The sequence below is a fragment of the Ciconia boyciana genome, chromosome 4 (assembly GCF_034638445.1).
Source record: "Ciconia boyciana chromosome 4, ASM3463844v1, whole genome shotgun sequence".
Taxonomy (NCBI): domain Eukaryota; kingdom Metazoa; phylum Chordata; class Aves; order Ciconiiformes; family Ciconiidae; genus Ciconia; species Ciconia boyciana.
Window position 1 is genome coordinate 81,164,570 of NC_132937.1, and position 20,866 is coordinate 81,185,435.

The 20,866-nt window shown below is 45.0% G+C and overlaps 2 protein-coding genes across 3 annotated transcripts in view; both read right to left on the reverse strand.

Annotated features, from left to right (window-relative positions):
• The window catches only part of TRIM36 (tripartite motif containing 36), a 32,340-nt gene extending 31,922 nt beyond the window's left edge, over positions 1-418 (reverse strand). For both annotated transcript variants that reach the window (XM_072860366.1, XM_072860364.1), the window contains exon 1: positions 321-418. In XM_072860366.1, coding sequence (XP_072716467.1) covers positions 321-383 — 63 coding nt within the window. In that variant the 5' untranslated portion in view covers positions 384-418. The remainder of the gene's footprint in view (positions 1-320) is intronic.
• A 15,571-nt stretch (positions 419-15,989) lies between these two features.
• Positions 15,990-20,866, reverse strand: part of PGGT1B (protein geranylgeranyltransferase type I subunit beta) — a 40,920-nt gene continuing 36,043 nt past the window's right edge. The window contains 2 exon segments of the mRNA XM_072860371.1: positions 15,990-16,533; positions 16,536-16,667. Coding sequence (XP_072716472.1) covers positions 16,487-16,533; positions 16,536-16,667 — 179 coding nt within the window. The 3' untranslated portion in view covers positions 15,990-16,486.

The window sequence follows — 20,866 nt, forward strand, 5'->3', positions numbered from 1 at the left end:
ACACTTGGCATTTTATTTTTTAACTTTTGCATCCAGCAGGCTCGGAAGCGTGCGGCAAATACTAGGCGAGCCTCCAAAGTACATCAGCTCCGAAGACGCGTCAAGTTCCCCCCCCCAAAAAAAACTGCAGGAGGCAACCGACTCCCCCCTCCAGGCGCATCCCCAGCGGCACGCCGGTCCCGGCGCGGCTGCCTCCCCGGCCCCGCGCGGGTGTCCCGGGGATGCCCCACCGCACCCCCACCGACACGCCGCCCCCGGGGACCCCCGCCGGCAGTCCCGGGGTCCCCGCACGGGCGGGTCCACGGCCGCGCCGCCCCTACCTTGTCCCGCTTCAGCAGGTCCAAGATGTAGCCGAAGCGGCTGCCGTCCGCGGCCGCCGCCATGGCCCCACGCTCCACGCGGGGCGGCCGTGCCGCGGGAGGGCACCGCCCCGCCGCGCCTTCCGCCCCCCGCCGTGCAGCCCGGCCTCCCCCGGTGCCCTCCGGGGAGGAGCCGGCGTGGTGCCAGGGATGCTCTCCTCGCCTCCGCTTCCTCCCGTGGAGGACGGTCACGGGACCGCGGGTGCCCGTGAAAACCCCTCACACAGCGGCAGCGCGGGCGGACTGTCAGGGCACGTCCAGGTGCCCAGAAGCACCATCTCCGCTCAGATGCTGTGGCCGCAAGACCTGGGTTAAAGCTGGCGAGGTTATGCCTACTGAGGTCTCGCCAAGTCAGAGTGTTGCCGTATAAAAATCACCCTCGGTCTTCGCTGAGCCCGTGGCGGGGGGCCGATGCCGCAGCCAGGTCTGCCCAGGGCAGCGCCCAAGGTGGGCATGCCTCTTTTCAAAGAGACTTGAAAGCGCAGCTTGAAGTGGGATGCATGCTGAGGTACAGCATGATGCCTTTGTTCCCAGGCTCCACCTGGTTTTCATAAGTTCCCAGCTTTTGTTTAGATGAAAAATTGTGTCTAAACACATCTGCAGAGAAGAGCACCTACTAATGTAATGTACATAATTGCGTGTATGATCTGTCTCGTGTGTTTGCACTTGGCTGGTGGCATACCTGTGGGGTAACTCTAATAGGAAGAAAACTTCTATCATCTATTTTTCTGCATCCCAGGCCTGATGCTGCCACTCGAGATGGGTACAACATGCCTGTATACAACTGTGGCAGAAAAACTGGTCCCAGCAACTCAAGTACCCTGTGCTGCTTGAGGAAGGCACCCCTCAGGGCCCGCTGAAATGTTGACGCCAGGCAGGAGGGCCAGCTACCAGGAGAGGCACTGCAAAACTCCACCCAGATGGTGGGCAAGGGAGCCCCATGGGCAGCAGGGGAATGGTGTTGAGACATTGCAGACGTCGCACCCCTGCTCCATGCCTGTCTCCATTCCACGCTGCTGCAATAGCCTGCTTCTTGTGGAGGCACCACACGTCGCTTCAGCCAGCAGCTGGCTCGTTTCTTCCTCCTCTGGTCTCAGACTGCCCCAATCCCAAAGGTCCTAGCCGTCCCCAAGACCTGGGGGAGAGGGGCAAGGTGAGTGACCAGTCCACTGCTCTCTCACCAGCTCTCTCCCAAACTGTGAGGTGGAAGGGGACAAGCCACCCTTACGCTGTAGCTATCAAGTAGCCCATGGAGCGCATCACCCCTGTGTAGTGAAAACATACCAAAGGGTGTTTTATAACAGTATAACGTATCCCCTCAGAGGCTGCATTTCCTAAGCATACTGATATGGTAGTAATGTTATTTCCTAAGCGTACTGATACGGCAGTAATGTTATCCCAGATTCTCTCTACAGGTTACTCACTGAAACAATAAACCCTTTCTTTCTCAGGAAACGGGACTCATGAATAGCTACCAGACTTTTCTGTTATTAGATACTGCACAGTTATATATATCAGATGACTCATTAATCAAATAGCTCGTTATTGGGATATAGACAGGCTTTCAGTGTTCCACATACTGCTTTTGTGCAAACAGCCCAGGAATAAACAATGGGCAGCGGCACAGGGGACAGGCAGCTGTCATCACCCATGCAGCTGAGAGGTCCTCAATACATAATTTAACTCCATGTGAGATATTTTGCTTCTCTGATCTAATTCCAGCTCACCAAATGGCACTCACGTAGGAAATCTTCACTACTGTAATTTCTTTGGGTCAGTGTTGAGTGCTGTCAGCAGGGCTAGCCAAGGCTGGGACAAGGGACAGCCTGAAGGAGTGCCTCGCTTCTCCCAAGCTGCCGAAGTCCAGTAGTCAACTGCAGGACACTGTGCTGGTGGTGGCCTCCGCAACAGCGGCAGTTTTTTAACCATTCCCACCTGTGCTGCTCTGGGGAAGAAAAAGGAGCACAACTATCTGGAGTCTCTTGGCAAGTGGTCAGGGAACCATCTGCTTCTGTGTCTGTTCCGCGTTCAGCTGAGGTCCCACCAAGGCCACCTCAAGCCGACAAACTCCTGCACCTTCTCCCTGATACTTGTGTTAATAAATCCCACTCAGGAGTCAAGGAAGGTCATACCACAATATCAGTGTGAATCTCCAAATGATAACCAGCGCCAGGCAGCAAACATACCTTTGGCCTTACTGCTCAGCAATGACAGGCTGTGTGAAAAGCCAAGGAATTTACAACCCTTTCTGCTCCGCAGTGCAAGAAGACGACATGCAGTGGTTTACTGCTCCGGAACCCTTTCAGCTGGAGGCACGTCTGCACCTGAATCTCATTGCAGCTTTGTTATGTTCATGTTAAACGACTCCCAACAACCATCTCCCAAAGCCTGTGAGTCCCCTGGTGCACAGGCCGTGCGCCTGCTCTGAAGCGGCACTTTTGTCTTGCGTTCTTTGGCCATGAATCATAGCAGTATTTTGAACTATGTGCTCTAAATTTATGGCTGCTGTCTCATGATTTTTTGCGGCACCAGTGTGATTTGTTTTTTTCTCTTCCCCCTCACTTTCTGTTACATGGTGTAGGTTATGGCCAGCCTGGGCTGAAATTCAAGGACTTTGGACAGAAAGGATGATTCCTGGTTCCCCTCCCTTCACCTCCTCATGTCCTGCTTCCATAAACTGATCAACACCCCAGTCACAGCTGAGTTGTGCTGTCCGCCAGAGCATGGGAGTGCTGTGGTTCTCATGAGAGTGCTCCGTGTATGTAGAGATGTAAACGTAGCTCAAGTCATGAAGTCAGCCAGGGCAAGAAGGATACGTGAGAAGATGGAAGAAGCTGATGGTTCTTTCATGCTCTTTTCTTGGAGCACTTTTGTTTCAGCGTTAGCTCTGTTGGCACTCCAGGTTTGGGTGGCTGCCAGTGATAGGCAAGCAGGAGGATGCCACAAACCACTTTTGCATTGATTTCACAGCTTCGGCAATGGCATCCTCCCAAGCAGCTCTTGCTGGGATGATCCTGGCCCCTGTATGACAGCGCTCTCTGCCATCAGCCCTGCAGAAGCATGTATTTCTGCAGAGTCCTGTGAGGCTGGGCAGAGCCTTGTGGACGGTTCAGTACCATTAACACGAGCTGTCTCCATGATCCAGACTAGCTAGGAATTTGGGACTATTCTCTGCAGCATATATCGATTCCTGTAGCCATTCTGAGCGATCCTGTTTACCTCCCCTCAGATGGAAGAAAGTTTGTGCTAGCCTTTGTCTTGAGTGGCTGCAGGCTGACAGGGGAATGTGCACTTGGAAGGCTGGAGACAGATGGAGAAGCTTCGTGTTGCAGCTGGTGGCCTAGGGACTTTCACCCCTCTTGGTAACCGGTCGCTGTGTTTTACACAACCTTTACTGAGGTAGGCTGTATGTCAGAAATAGCTGGGAGCTCCTCACCTGTTCCACATAAATCGCAGATATGAATTTGCTTTTCACACTTTTCCTCCTTTTGTTTTGTCTCTCAGGTCAGTTCCTTTCTGTGGAACCAGGGTGTCTGAAAATGAATTCAAACCTTCAGTTGTCCTGAAATTATCAGTCTCAGAGCATGCCATATTATGTTAAAATAAATCAGTAGAAGAATTTAATTTGCTTTGTATCACTTTAACTTCAAGTAGGTCTCCAAAAAAGCAAGGCTCCCGGGCTAGATTATCCACTGATATAAACTAATACGTATAATTTTATACCAGTGGAAAATCTGGCCCTGTATTGCAATCCTGAAATGTAATGCAACACAGGGCTCTGTCTTGGCACATTGGTATAGAAATTAAAATATAAAGGAAATTTGTGTTTCCTGACCTGTGAATTATGTTGATTCTTCCAGGACAGCAGTGACAGCTCTCGATTTTCTGGTTGATGTCCTTCTCCATCTTAGTTTCTACTTCTGAACTAAATCTGAGCAGTGGAGCCTGCTCAGATGCTCTTTTCTTTCTGCTCCCCGAGGACGGTAAGGTGTTTTCCTATTTTCATTATACAGGGAATCCACTCAAGCATGCACCCTTGGCAGCCATCTAGCATCCTGAGCGGGGTCTTCACCCACTGCGCACAGGTACACCACGCTTTAAGTTGTTGGCCATCATTACCTGAGGAAATCTACTGGAAGAGTGTTTGAGACCAGTTGCAGGGGGCAATACGGGAAGGGCTAACACAAATAATTCACTATGGAGGAGAGAAGGAGCACCATTTTACAGTATGCATGGGGGAAATGGATCTGTGTAGATGTACTTCCATCTCAGAGGACTCCAAGGTCACTGACAATTGCAATGCCAGAGCAATAGAGATGCAAGAAAGATGATGTTAAAGGTGGTGGAAAACTGTGCTGGTATTCAGCATGAACTACTTCCATGTTAAATTGTACATTTGAAATAATGAAAAAAACCACCACTTAAACACATATCCACGCATGCCTCTGGTAAGGATTGTGACCTGCTTTTATTCTCTTAGCAGTGTTCAGAGGCCTGCATCCAACTTGAGCAATTCTCTGAAGAGAATTCGTGTAAATAGTTTATGAATTTTATATAAACTGCTTCCTTCCACAGGGAGTGATGTAAATTGGAGCTGTCAGTAGCAGAAAAAGAAATTGCCATTAAATAGATGAGACCTTCTGATGCCTGGAAAGGTTTTACAAGCCCGACAAATGACACCAAACTGTATTTCAAAGCTCACAGTACCTGCACACAGACCTAAACCTCTCCCTGCAATAACACCCATCCCCACTAGTTCTTTTAGGCACCACAAGGGGATTTTTTTTAACCATTCCCACCTGTGCTGCTCTGGGGAAGAAAAAGGAGCACAACTATCTGGAGTCTCTTGGCAAGTAGTCAGGGAACCATCTGCTTCTGTGTCTATTTGTCCTGGTTTCGGCTGGGATAAAGTTAATTTTCTTCCTAGTAGCTGGTATAGTGCTGTGTTTTGGATTTTAGTATGAGAATAATGTTGATAACACACTGGTGTTTTGGCTGTTGCTAAGCGGTGTTTACCCTAGTCAAGGACTTTTCAGCTTCCCCTGCTCTGCCAGGCGCACAAGAAGCTGGGAGGGGGCACAGCCAGGATGGTTGACCCAAACTGGCCAAAGGGCTATTCCATACCACATGACATCATGCCCAGTATAGAAACTGGGGGGAGTTGGCCAGGGGGCAGCGATCGCTGCTCGGGGCCTGGCTGGGCATCGGTCGGCAGGTGGTGAGCGGTTGTATCACTTTGGGTTTTTTTCCCTTGGGTTTTTTTCCTCTCTTGCTCTCTTGTTGTTTTCCTTCTCATTACAATTTATTTTTCTTTTTTTGTTTCTTTGTTCTAATTATTAAACTGTTCTTATCTCAACCCACGAGTTTTCTTACTTTTGCTCTTCCAATTCTCTCCCCCATCCCACCGGGGGGAGGGTGAGCGAGCGGCTGTGGGGTACTTAATTGCCGACTGGGGCTAAACCACAACACCGTTCCACGTTCAGCTGAGGTCCCGCCAAGGCCACCTCAAGCAGACAAACTCCTGCACCTTCTCCCTGATACTTGTGTTAATAAATCCCACTCAGGATTCAGATTTAGCCTGTGATTCCCTGGGATCCCCAGATCTCTCTCTGTGATGCAGCTGCTGATTCACATCCTCACTTTCTGTTGGAGAATTTGATTTTTACCTCCTCATTGTCTCTAGCCTTCCTTAGTAATCAAATTTTTACTCCCTGTCACCACAGACTGAAGCAGGGTTTTATTTATTTTTATATACTTTGTTCTAATAGATACTGGCAAAACCAAAAAGGTTGCTAAACCTGTAACACTAAACATGGCAAACAAAGAGTAACAATCAACACAGGATACTGAAGCACTTCTGCTGCTGCTCTGCAGCTAAGTCAACATCATCCATTGCTAATGGCCAGAAGAAAGTCTCACCTTCAGCCTGTACTCTCATTTCCCTTACTTCTGGCTGGAGGTCCTCTGGTAAAGGCAAACGTAGTAAAATTAAAAGGTGAATTTCAAACCCACAATATTTTGGAGCCAGACTTTTTGTTCTAGTATGCTCAGACCTTTCTGACACCAGAGATACCTACCTCTAGGCTTTTTGTCTTGCTCCATTTAAAGACATCCATCCAAATACCGTAAACATCCATTCAGTATTTGTGAGGCACATACACACAAAATAAAGTACAGAGTGAAAACTGCATCCGTGCTGTGTGAAAAATTATCTTTATGTATGATTTCCTTCTAGCTGGTCCCATGTGATACTAGTACAATATCACATGCTCCTGGGAACAAGCTCATTTAAGAAATATGGGTTAAGTATGTAGACTACTATTAATATTTAATGTATTGAGTATGTTATTAGATATTTATAAGGAATCAGCTCAAGTACGTAATGATGCATACCATGAATAGATAATGTAATTGCCATTTTTTGCTACAACTACAGTTAATCAAGTTTGACAATATAAAGAGAATTTCGGGTATCTAGAGTTTTAACAAATATTAATTGAGCAAAACACAGCAGGCTTGAGTCTATTAATTTCCTGATTCTATTCATTTTCTTAAAAGAATTTGTCTAATGAAGAAATCAGAGACATGCAAATCAGGGAAAGATAAGGGAAAGATGAGCGCTACTGCGATCTGCGTGCGACGGCGGCGATGTATGTTTTAGTGATTTTGTGTGTTTTGCAGAAGAGGTATGTCTCTGACAGCGAAGGCTCTGAAGAAGGAGGCATAGACCCAAAAGCTTTTCAGACTCAGCTGGCCTTCAGAGAGTATTACGCCTCTCTACAACGCTTGTCCAATTTATGCCTTCAAGGCTTAAATGCGTCAGCTGGGCTCCTGCACTTTTCTTTCAGCTTAACTACACAAGGATTAGGTTTGAGTTAACTTTCCTTTTTCAAAATGGCATGCCCCGTGTTCCTGCCACAAAATTCTTCCCCTGCATTTACCCGTGTGTTAACACAGACTTTAATCCTCGCTGAAAGTGGATTAAGCTCCGTGCGGATTGAATTTGCACAGAGCGAGGTCTGTGCAGACCCCGCTGCGCTCTGCATGAGCCAGACGACTGCCGCACCTCCCGGCCTCACGCCGCGCCAGAACGAGCACCTCACACTGTGTTCCCTGTGTTTACCTGTGTTCCCTCGGGCGCCCGAGCTCCCCCAGACCCTTTACGCCGATGGCCTGCTGGGAACACCAGTACCCAGCTGGGATCAGCGCTCAGGCAGGTGTCCCGCTGTGGGAGTACCTGCCTGCGGCGCTGCAGCGCAGTGGGGGCACTGCCAGCCAGCCCGGGCAGGCAGCACCCCGCCGATGATGGAGGTTCCTGTGTCTCCTTTCCCTCTGAAGACTGACAGAGGTGCTGGTGACCCCTCACAGAACCACTGGCTTCAACAAACTTGGCTTATGAGTGTAAAGGGAAGTGCAGTGCAGAGCAAAAGGCCAAAAATGGCACTTAGGGGAGTTTATCTGAAGCCACAACAAAGCAAATTGTTCCTTGTAGTGTTAAAGAGCCAAGAGTGAAGTACAGCGACGCTCCTGCTCCTGGTCCTACTGTGTGGAGCACAGCGGGGACCTGGGCCAACAGTTTGTCCTGGCTGGTTCCCTGTGTGTGCTGCAATGCAGGACAAGCCAAGCACAACAAGGTGCAGAGCCAGCTGCAGGGTGTACTGTAAGAGACCTGCAGCCCCGGGAGCTTGGCTTTGCTCTGGGAGACGTTCCTGTCCCGTACGTGCTGCACTGCAGAGTGAGCTAGTACAAACCTGGCTGCATGAACTTGGTTGCTTTTATCACATGGTTGATATGCAGAAGCATGGTCCCTGATGATGTGAGCCTGGGCCCTATCATGGGCAGACAAGCACTTATGCACTATTCTGGAGTTTCTAGAAAAGGAAATCTCCCTGGTTTTCCATTCAAGTTTCTTTTCATTCCTTTGACTTCTACAGGCCTCTTGGCAACTTCAGCAGTTCTCCTCGGCACACTTAGAATGGGCTCCCTGGTGCAGCAGCCTGAGTGGAATGGATTTCCCTCTGATTCAGCTGTAACACAGCAGCTACATGGAGGTATGCTTGCTTTGCCCTGCTGTGACGGAGAGGAAAGTCAAACGCATGTTGGTCTGCCAGCGGTGGCTCCTCCCAGAGTCCTGCCCAAATAACTTGCCAGCCAAGCATTTCAGACTGGTTAAAGACAAGACAAACCCTTCTCCTGCTAGCTAGGAATATTGCATTATTTATTACCTTTTTACTGTTTTCCTGTAGAGCTGGCGTGGGTGAAATAAACTATGTTGGCAAAAGGACATTTTAGCCTGGTTTGATTTGATTTATTTATTTATCTTTGCCATTAGTTTAAAGCAATCAAGAATAATCTGTTCCTGACTGACACCACTAGATGAGCAGAAGTGTGTAGGCTAGAGCTGTCTCAGCCCACAAGGCAAAGCACCTCTGAAGTGTCTGAATCTTCCTTTGCCAGTGTTTGTAGTGTACAGACCTTCGCTGGCGTGACTGACATCGGAGCACTTATTTTTGAAAGTTGGGGGGGAAAAAAAAAAAAAAGACTTTATTAACATTCATGTTTGCTCCAAATCTGGCTAGCGTCAAAAAGCACCAGAAGGCTCAGCTTGTTCTGATGGCAGAAGTCATCCGTGGGTAGCTGGAGTAGTCTGGGCAGCCAGCAAGGGGATGGGAGGGGGATGCAGTCCAGACTGGCTATCAGATCAACAGCTGCTGCAGACTTTAATTTCCTTTTATAGAAGGGAGATCGTGGGAACTGTTGCTCTTCATAGCCTGCGGAGTCTTCGGCTTAAAAAACTGCCCTCCCTGGGGATCAGACGCTACGTAACATCTCAAATGCCGGTCTGTGTGTTTGCTCAGGTTTCTGCCGCAGCCAAAAGCAGCGTGCTTGCCTTTGCTTCGTGCAGGGACCTGTGAAGCCTCCCTGTTCTGTGGCTCCTGGACCATGACTTGGAGTCACGGGAGGTGAGGCGGCCTGCAAGAGTCCAGAGGGGTTACAGGCGGGTGGTAGGGAGATGCAGAGTTTGGGCCACGCAGGAGCGGCAGGAGGAAGGTGCTAGGAGCCTACCTGCTGCTGTGCATGGGGCCCGCAGGGCCGAGCGCAGGCTCCAGTGCCCGCCTGCGTCCCGTGCTGAGGGCCCCTGGGCACAGGAGCACACCGGCAGCCATTACAGGGCTGGGGAGCGGCTTTCCCACCCATCGCCGCCGTTCCCAACTCGTCCTCAAAGGCAGGAGCACCCCTCAGCAGGGAGGGGTATGCATCTCAGGCAGAGCAGGATAAGACATGTGCCTCTGCTCTTCCCTCGTGTCTGGGTTTAATAAAAATGAGGATAAGCCTGTAGCAGCAGAGGGCAAGGGGACAGGACTTGGCATGCGGCCAGGAAAGCTCACTTAGCTAACATGGCTTACACCTTTTCTTTCGAAGGCCACCATCACAGTCCTCGCTCTTACCAGCAGCTCCTCATTCTGCAGAAGGAAGTTACTTCAGGCTGGAGTTTATTTACACTGAAAACAAATGTCAAGGCACGGAGCCATTAGAAAAGTTTGGCGGTAGCAGCAGTTTCCATGGTCTATGCAGGAAGCTATCTATAGCAACTGGGAAGCCACAGAGGGCACATGTTATCACCACTCTGCAGGACACACTCTGTCTGGCCATATACAGGCAGTTATATATAGAGCCATATACAAAAATATAGAAGAGCCCTGTGGCTGTGCTGGAAAGCCTCATCCAGGCACATCTCTAGCAGAATCCTGTCCTTGGCCCCACCAGAGAGCTGCGTATTTCAGAGGCTATTTCGGAAGGATGCTGGGCAGTCAGCACTGCCTGGGGACAGCTGATCTGTAAAGTATGAGTGTACAGACCAGAGTGCAAATATGTCCAATCCTTCTAAGATTTCTGATTTCCTCTAAAGTATCTTTGTGCTATTTATGGAAATATCCCCCCCATTCCCATCTATGTACCTTGCAGATCAGCACTACATTAAACAGTCCCACCAGCAAAACTTCTTAATTTAAGAATTTGCAGGCAGGGGGAAGGGGTGCATGGTGGTGTTAAAAAAATTACAACGTTGAATAAGAACTAAAGAACTGTAAAAAATAGTCCAGGAGGGTCCTTAAGAGCCCACCAAACTGCCCCAAGGCAGGATCAGCTGTCCCCGCGTCGTTCCCAACAGTTGTTAGTCTAACCTGCCGTGAAAGAGCACCCCTGCGAAAAGCTCCCCCGGCCGTAGGTTTATACAGATGCCTTTTGGTGCGATGCTCCTCCACAATGAGTCTGAAGTTAAAGGAGGCTTTAATGGTATAAGCAGAATGAATGTGTGGTCCAAGATTAAAATGTAATTTTGTGAAGTGAGCCTATTTCAGTAAGACATGGTCATAAATTAAAGAAGGTTGCTAAATGAAGACTCCTGGACAGCATAACAGGAAATAAATATAGCGCTGTGCTTAGAGAAACCTTTAAATTATCCAAAGGCAGCATGCAATTTCAACAGCAGTCCTGCCTATTTAGCTTTCTAGGCAGCATAAGCACCACTCCTTTCCCACAAGCACTCAGGAAGGGTGACGAACAACAGAAAGTTCTGCCTTGACTTCTATTGTGTCATTTTCACATCAGATTGTCCTTTTGCAGATTTCTCATAAAAGGATAAGGTGGCATCCTCTCTCCCAGGGTGAGGCAGAGCCTCTGTCCCATGTGCTGTAGCAAAAGGGACATGGGGAGAGATCTGGATGGAAACACAGGGATGGCTCTTGCAGAAATAGCTTCATGAAGGCCTCCGTGCTCTCAGACTGCAAGCATGCAAGGTGGTTGCTTTAACCAGTGCACAGGGTAGCTCCTGGTCCTCGTACCAGAGCCTGGTTATCGTCACTGTTACCAGTTAACATGGAAGCCACCTTCACATGCATACACGACTAAAACTGCCAAAACACAGGCTTCCACATGCGTATCTCCCTCATTTCTGAGTATAACATAAACAACTTAATCTAGCAAGTTGAAAGCTTTTTTCCTTACCACAAACTTTTCCCCTCCCGTGCACATTTTGAAATTCTCAACATGAGAGGCTGCAGATTGTTCTCTCACAGATTTTCTCCTCCTTGATGACCTTCCCCTTTTTATTAAGAGGCAGGACTGTTTCCTTCCTCGGGATCCTGCCTGTTCCCCAGTGATAATGGCCACTTCTGTCCGGTCCCATTCCCAAGTACCGGGCCTGTACCTACAAGTGGACGGATGTTTTAAAGGATGCTCTTGCACTGCAGTTATCAAACAAGGCACTTTTCCAGTACCTCAAAAACAAAGCAGTAGCGTGGGGGTTTGCTGTCTTTGGTGGGTGCAGCTTGAAAACCTTTGGAAGTTGTCATTTTCTGTGCCCTGAGAAGATGCTGTGTGGGCAGTTCTTCACCCACAACATCCGACTGTCTTGCAAAAAAACCCACCCCGTGAGAGCTACAGCTCACGAGCAATAATAGAGTTTTCCCTGCTTCCCAAAGCAACAGTTCATTAATTTCTATTAAATTCAGAAACTAATCAGGCAAATAGAGACCAGGAAGACAAAAGCTTTAAAATAGTGGGCTGAAAGTGTAAATCTATGACATACTATAACCACTCAGTGGAGTAATTTAATCATTTAGTATAAAGATGATGAGACTTTCTTCTCTTTCACTCAGTGCTTGTCTGAAGTGAGGAAAACTTGTTAAGTGGTCTCTACTTGCAATAGCAAAAGAAGAGCTTTTCAGAACAACCACAGGATCTAACACCAACATAAACAGACCAATATTTTCATTCAGCTGACAAATTTCAGAGACGTTTCACATTCTAGTTGCAGCAACAGGATCTGCTTACCTGGGGGTCTCTTTCCTTCTCACGTCCCAACAGCATGTGTTCTACCTCCGCAGGGTTCTCCCAAAATGCCAGGAGATGGGCTGTCCACAAAGGCTCCGACTTTGGAAATCATTGTTCCTTCCCCTCTACACAAGGTAACTCCAAACTGAATGGCTGAGGACTTGCTACAAAGGTGAAATGTATTTTTCTGGGAACACTATTGTTTCTAAGGGATATTTCATTTTTGATACTGGCTTGCAGGAAGAACAGCATATTTGATGTAGCTGAAGAAGCTCCTCTTAGGTTGTCTTTTACTTTGTTACAGGGCGTTAGAGCATGGAGCAAGGTAGACATAATATGTGCTTCAACATACATAGTTCAGGTATTTCTCCAATGCCCAATTTACTTCTTAGTTTTTTCCACAGCTGACGATTGTTCCACTTAGAACAAAATTCCTCAAGATGAAAAGTTCATAAATACAAACATACTTACCAACAGTCGTCCAAAATGCTGTTATCGTATCTGCCAGCAGCTATGTACCAAACAAGTTGCTGTGAAAGCCCTAATGACGATGTTTAAAACCTCAGTCCTCAGATCCTATTGAAAAGATACATTTAACTTTCTTTGTTCAACAAGCCAGTTCAAAGCTGTTTCTGTGGAAGAGGAGGTAGAACCACGGACAGTTTGTGAGCCTTTTGGACAAGACAGGGGCACCCAGCTGGCATACATTTGTCAGCCCAAGCCAACATCAGCAACCTTTGAGTGCTGCTGAGGATTACATAAGGCATTAATTTTATAAATACAGGCTTGATAAACAGCAAGAATTGGGGAGTGGGTTTGTTGTACACCACCACTGCTGGAACATCAAAAGGTTGTGGCCGTGTAGTTCTGCATAGTGCAAGCCCCAATAGCCAAGACATTTTTTACATCCTCAAGCACATGGTAAAGCCATTTAATTTAATTTCTTATTTAGTTTCAGCCTCAGCAATGTAAAATGGTGGTTAACACAAAATTATTACGGGTGGATAGTAATTGCATGGTTTGCTTTTGCTAGCTACATTTAAGCTTCACAGCTCACATTTATGTTTTAGCTGCATTTGGACATCTCTTTTAAAAGAGATTTTAGGTTATGGGCTTCTCAACTGTGAAACTGTTGTCCATTGATTTATCATTTAACACTTTTCTAGTCAGAAGACACAATAACCACAAAAATGGGAGAGGCAATGCAATCTAGTGTTAACTACACAGTCAAAATCAAAATGTCTGCTACACAGGAACATTCAATGTTCACCATTTGTTTGCTTGACGTCAGTTGGGGCATTAAGAATAACAAATCATGCATGCAGAGTTGGTTATTAGCACAGATTTTTGTCAACTTAAAAAAGATTAAAGATTTCAAACCAATTAAAGTAATTAGATTCTCAGTGTGGGGTGATGGCATACACATTTCACTGGCTCCAGAACAAACTATGGGAGTTAATGGGAAACAAATATGCCTCCTGCAGCCTTTAGAAAAGGATACCTCTGCTGTCAACATTCAGCCTGAAAAGATGCTGTTATTTAGCTGGGGGGGGAAGGTGTAAAATAACTGGGGGCCAAGGACATGTGAAATGTAAAATCTGTATAAACAACCCAAAGTAGCTTACAGATACAGAGAACAAAGCAAGAAATATGAGCTGCTTTTCGAAGTAGAACACTGTTGAATTACTTGCCATGATAAATTAACTAGTTATTAACAGAATATGATTTTTCACTGCTGTCCCCTTACTTCTGCTTCTCTATCCTGATGTCCCTCACAGATGAGAACCTGGTCGCAGACAGGGAAACTCAGCAGCAATAGTTTAGGATTTTGCAAGTACGGATTTGCCCCAAGATAATCAAATACATAATTCCTCATGAAGCCAAGTAAGAAAGTACCAATATTTGGGTTGTTTCCCAGCAGAGACTTAGAGGACCTTATTCAACTCTTCTGAAATTCAAAGCTCCTTCCTCTAACAGGGGATGTACTAAATGCTAAAAAACTGGTAGACAGTTCTCCAGCAAGGCAGAGAGGCACGGGTAGGGATGGGTAGCTACAATTACATCTCATCTTCATTGTAACTTCACCATGTTCCAAAAAACCACCCCACTCCACCATGGCTCAACTTGTGGCCACCATCTGACGTCAAGGACAAGCAAATACTGTGCAATTTTCAATGACTTTTGCCCCAAGGGGTTTTTTTGTTTGTTTTTTTCATGGATTCTCAGCGACGTAGACCCCATGAGAGTCTTCGGTTCAGGGAAGCTATCTCAGCATTTGCTGACCAACATCCCATTAAGTGCCTCCGCGAGAATGGACTTCCACAGGAATTGCTGTAGTGCAGTCCCAGCATGGTAGATCCTCTTTTTTAGGGATCTCTACTATTTTATTTGCAGCTGAATTTCAGGTCATCTCAGGATGTGGGGAATAAAACCAATTCCCAAGCTCTATCTTCTTCACTTCACTCCCTTACATTGCTTGAGTCAGTAGCTCCCTCTCGCTCTTGTCCCCTAATCTATGCACTCATCCTAGGCAGCTCAAATCCTTTCCACCGTTTTGGTTCCTCTCTTACTCCACATTCCCTTCCCTATTTTTCTCTTGCCTCCACCCTCCATATCTCCAAGTTTTAATATTCTCTTACTCTGCACCAGTCCTACTGAAGGGCCTCATTCCCCCTCCCCAATACCAGCCCTACAGTCCTCTTGCTTCCACTGCTCCAGACTTCTTACAGTTTTTCCAGCTATGTAGCCTCTCCTCCTACAAGGAAAGTGACTACTGGACATGCCTGTATCACATGTCTTACTTCCAAGCCCTGCCCCATGCTCCTTCTCTGCTTTTCCAAGCAGACCACCACCACTGGTGATGTTCCCAATGCTGCCATGGAAATTAATCTGCTTATAGAAATAAAAACAATTTCTCTAAGTAGGAAGGCTGCTACAGGTTTGGACACTGGTAGCCTGAAGATGCCCACTGGATCGCTCCAACATGTGTGACAGGGCTACAACTCTCTACCCTTTTCACTTGCACTGCATTGCAAAGTCAGAACCATAGTTATTCCTGAAACTCTTTTTGCTGACTGAAAGGGTCTATATCCTGTCTCTTTGGGCTCAGCAGTGGCAAATGGTGCACTTCATCTGGCTTGAGAGATCTTCAGTTATCTGTCCTTTAGAAAGTCCTTTAGGGAAAAGAACGTGCCTTAATGACTGGCAAGTAGAAAGACATACTGGTGTCTACCGTATGCCTGAAACGCACAAACTGACCTGCTACAAATGCAACAGCTGCAAAGTTACTTGCTTTGATTCTGAGCAGCATTTCAAGCATAGGAAGTAAGGCACTACTACTAAATAAGTGGAGAATGTTCATCATCTCTCTAACAGTAAACCACTACCACTTACTTTAAAGCCCAGTGTTTCATTCTTTACACAGAATGGTTAAGAAACTCAGAATTATTTCACACTAAAAGGAAAATATGTATTAAAAAAATAATCAGAGTGCAGCTGTACAATTTTAATGTACTGCAAAGGCTTGACTTCGGAAACAGGTTCTAATGCTACTCTTGCACGCAGCTACTCTTCCAAAAGACTGCATGGAATATCTCTTATTGACATACATCAATACACCACACTCCCACTGAATTTCACACGAAGAGAATATTTCAGATGAAAACTCTTTGTCTGGCTAATGATCCACTGCATCTGTGTAGAAGCTACTCAGAAGAATTATGAAATCCATTTAGTAAAGCAAAACAGTTTTAAAAGTCCAGTATATTGAATAAAATAATTTTATTTGTATTTACTTGATTTTTTTTTTTTAACAAACTTTATGGAATCTGAAAGTAGACAATAAAAGGTAACTTTTAACTGAGACTTAATATGGGAGATTCTCTACCCAAAAATATGTCAAACATTAAGATCATAAAGAACTCCAAGGTTCTGTGCTATACTGTATGATATGTAAACAGATTTTGAAAATACTTTGCTATTATATATTTTGACACAGTATGCACAAATTTAAAAAAATAAAATAAAAATGAAGTTTAAATGCCTCAAGGGATTTCTCAGAAGTAAAGCCATTTGAAGAGCCATTTACAGTCTGCGGTGACAAACTTCTATATAATCAAAATATTTTTTCACAATGCAGAATAACCTGCTGAAGGCAATTCTCTATCGAAGTGATGCCAGCAACACAGATCTGATTGTATGACTCCAGCACTGAAAAGAGCACATTGGTTATACATGGCTTTTAACCTTGGGCTACAATTATGCTACCAGAACTAAATTCAAGTCTAAATCAGTCATGTAGAGAGGTGTGTGTCGTCCGAACACTGTTTAGAGTCCTTGTTTTCCAGATCTGATGAAGGTGGTGAAGGCGCTCTGAGGTTCTTGTGCTTACATTCAGGGCGGGATGAACTTTGCAAATACCAGACTCTCCAATTAATGACAAACCACAGATCCCAAAGTAGGCATGTAAAGCATCTGAAAGAAGAACAGAAAAGGAAAAATAAAATTATGTCAGGCTGTAACAGCCAAGTCTTCCTGCATCCCAACACCCCTGAATAATTACAGTGAAGGAAAACAAACGGGTGCTACATTTTAAACTTGAGTTTTGACAGAAGAAATCAATTTCTGCCCATAGCCACCAGTGTGAACTGACAGTCTGCAATCTCTAAAACTAGAGTCTAGTTTTGTTTTATAACGATTCTTGCCTACTATGTTATTTCTTCCGAGTGCTCAGGCCAAACAGCAAAAAATTTGAGGAGCTGGAAGTAATTTCTGTCCACAAAGCAAATTTTTTTCCCCAAACATGAAAGATTTTTTTGGCTGATTACTTGATGAACAGCTGACTACTGAAACACCCAAATTAGTGCCAATAGCTGCCAAACAGCAAGGTTTAGAAGTGTGAAAGAAGTCATTACTTTACCTCGCTTCCCCCCTTCCTGAGAGAATACCCTAAGGATAGGAATTCATGAGGTGCCTTGATCAGCCATAACAGATGACTGCCACCAAAAAGGGATGCTCTTATTCCCATCCTACGCTGCTCCTGCTGCCTACCTTATATCAGCACTACAGCTTGCTGAACACCCTCTGTGACCTAAACCAACTGAAAAAACATGGAAGAAAATTAACCCAAGCAGGAGAAAATGGACAGTTTTCTGACATTTTAGTGAATTAAACTGCTTTGCGGAAGGTTTTGATACACACCAAAGCTAGTGCAAAAAGGAGAATGGATGTGCAGCTGTACTTGGGGAAGCTGGGAGGAAGAGATGTGAGCCTGCCTCCTCTGGGCAGCAGCAAGCCATTAGATTGGATTACCTGCCCATGAAATCACAGGGTAAAGATGGAAAGAGGATGTGAACTTAATGTGTCCCTTGCAAATTCTCAACACTTAGTAAAGTAATCTTTTGGAGGTGTTGGTAAATTCATATCTGACTTAAATGATATTATAAGAAGGTATCTGGATAGAGAGACTCTGAAAGAAGGCTTCTGCTTATCAGCATTAACATGCAGACAAAAGCATGCTCAGCAGATACAGCCCCCACTGACCTTGCAGAAAGTATGTCAGGCAAGGAGACCTCAACTTCAGGCAATACAGTATATTAACCCCTGTGGACAGCTGCACTGACACGCACTAAAAACGATATACAAACCTAATTACCTGTATTTGGTTATTTGGTGGGTTTAACCACAAAGTTCAACAGTTACGCAAATCCGTGCTAACTTAATACTCGAGTTAGTTCTAGCCAAAACATGTATATGCAGCCTGTATACTCCTTTGTTTCAAGCTATGAAATACACCAAGTTTTTCAAGGTCAAAAAACATAGGTCCAAACATTTTGTTTCATAAGTAACTCACAAATATGGAACACAGCATGCAACCTTGCAACTGCTTGGCTGCTGTCTTAAAAACATAACAAAGTAAGGTGTATTTATACTTCTACAGGAGCAAATCTCACTTTAGTGTTTTACCCGTAGTAATTGTGCACAGTCATTTTCATCCTCTCACTCTTTAATATTAAATCTTTTGATCTTTCTCTTGCATAACCTGTAATTCACATGTGCTTCCAATTCTTTTACACTGCTTATCATTTAAAGATAACAAGCAAGATGCATCAGAGTTGCGGCCCAACCTCCTGGGGCATGCAGCAGTACATCTAAGTTAAATGAAAAGTTTATTTAAATCTAGTCATGACTTATGCACAAGTCTGAAAAAAACCCAAATGGCTTCGGTATGTGTTCTAGCAAAATGTTGTGGATTAACCCTGGTAGGCAGCTCAGCACTGCACAGCTGCTCGCTTACTTTCCCACCTCCATCCCCAGTGGAGGAAGAGAAAAGGAAGGGTAAAAGTGAGAAAACTTGTAGGTCGAGATAACGACAGTTTAATAGGTAAAGCAAAAGCCATGGGCGCAAGCAAAGCAAAATAAGGAATTCATTCACTACATCCCATCAGCAGGCAGGTGTTCAGCCACTTCCCGGAAAGCAGGGCTCCATCACACATAATGGTTAGCTGGGAAGGCAAACACTGTAACTCCAATCGTCCCCCGCTTCCTCCTTCTTTCCCCAGCTTTAATTGCTGAGCACAATGCCATGTGGCACAGGGTACCCCTGTGGTCAGCGGGGTCAGCTGTCCCGGCTGTGCCCCCTCCCAACTTCTTGCACACCCCCAGTCTGCTCACTAGCAGGGCAGTGTGAGAAATAAAAGGCCTGGACTCTGTGTAAGCATTGCTCCACAACAGCTAAAACGTCAGTGTGTTATCCACACTGTTTTGGTCACAAATGCAAACCCCAGCACTGTTCAGGCTGCTGGGAAGAAAATAAAATCCACTAAACCACATTAGTGTAACAACTAGTATTAACACAAGGTAGCAGATCTAACTGCTTAACATGAAAGACTTGGAAAAAAAAAATATGTATCCAGTTACTTGTAAACAAAGAACAGAACAAATACAGTAGGTGTTCAGTTCTGTTTTGAAGTATGAATCTCCCTACTAAGCCAGTGTCCGTGCCTGCTTTATAAAATAGTAATACTACTACTACTACAATGATATTCAGAAGATTTTTCAGATAAAAGCCGTTCCTGTGTTTGACAACCTGTAGATCACTATAAACAAAACAACAGTAATGTCCTGATTCACTTTGTTATGCTCATGTTTTCACAGGATTACTAGCATTTAAGAGTCTTTTGACTTTTTAGATTTATTTTCAAAGGCAATAAAGTTTCCTAAGCTCACTGCTCAATAAGCACACTGTCCCAAACACTATTTTAAATCAAGAAAAAGTGTTAAATAATGCTACTCGTCTCCAGAACCAACAATGTATTGATGTCTGTTAGCATGGGAACATCAGGACTAGAGAATAATATGTCCCTGAATCATCAGTTCTGAAAAGTTACTACTTGCAACTTTGGAAGTCCATGTAATATGTAGATTATCACAAGCAGTTGACTATTTTCTGCAATTTCTTCTAGTCTTCTTCCTAAAAACATTGTTGCACAGCAAAGACAGGTTGACTATCCAAATTTAAACTGAGCTTTTATAAAGTAGGAACTACAGAAGTTCAAATTCTGATTCTATCTTAGAAAGCACCTTTGAAAAAATGGCATATTCTTACTTTGCAAACTTTCCCTGGAATGTTCTGTCACATCTGAGTTTTGCAACAAAACCAAATTGAGGCCACTGTTATCAGCTCTACAAATGCTAAATGCTTCAAGGAGGATGAATAATTTCTGTCCATATTCAACCTCAACAGAACGAACTATTAACTCATTTGCAAGATGACCCATACCACTCTTGTTACCTTCACATTTTGCATTTACGCTGAAGCCAAGAGGACTGTGTACATTTAACCAACAGTAGGCTTTTGAGAACAACTGAGCTGCACAGATGCTTCATGTTAGTAAAGTGTGAAATCTTTATTGTGGAGACATAAAACGATCAAAAGACAGCTTGCCTTTCAGATACTAGACTGAGCTTGTAGGAAGCTAAGCTGTGTATGTACGACAATGAAATCACAGTTCCGCAGAAACAATCTTTGCAATGCTGCGTTTATAGTCATTCTTCACATTAGAACTGCATTAACTTTTTACTCTTTCCTTCAAAACATGAACATAGACTAAGGCCACTATCTGCCTGAGGAAAGAATGCTGCAATACGCCCACCTATCACAAGAAAACAAAAGAGACAGCAAAAGCTTGCTTTATAGGAAACAGCCGTGTTCAGGCTGGAACATCACGCAAATCAAAGCAAAACAGCTTTATTATTAGTCTTGCCTTTCTCAAATCTTATCTCAAAAAATCACCACTATGCTAAAAGACAGGTTAAGGAACTTTGCACATGACTGGGGTTTTAAACAGCTTTTTAAATTCCTAGCTCACTAAGTAAATGGTTCATCAAGATAAAGAGAAATATTTCCTCCAAGTGATACTGACTGATCTATATAATGCAGACTAAATACAGCTAAATCCTCAGGAATCATAAGCTGGTTTTCAGGGGAGTGGGGAGAGCACATCTATCACAAGCACTGTGTTTTCAGTGTGGGTCCACCTTGAAAAATTCTGAACTGTTGTTCAAAATGAAATGATGAAAGGACAAAATATCGGGGCACAGATTCTGGAGCAGACTCATCTTTTCTAATGACTAAATTTTTATATTATTTGGTCAGTTTACAGGCTATTTAT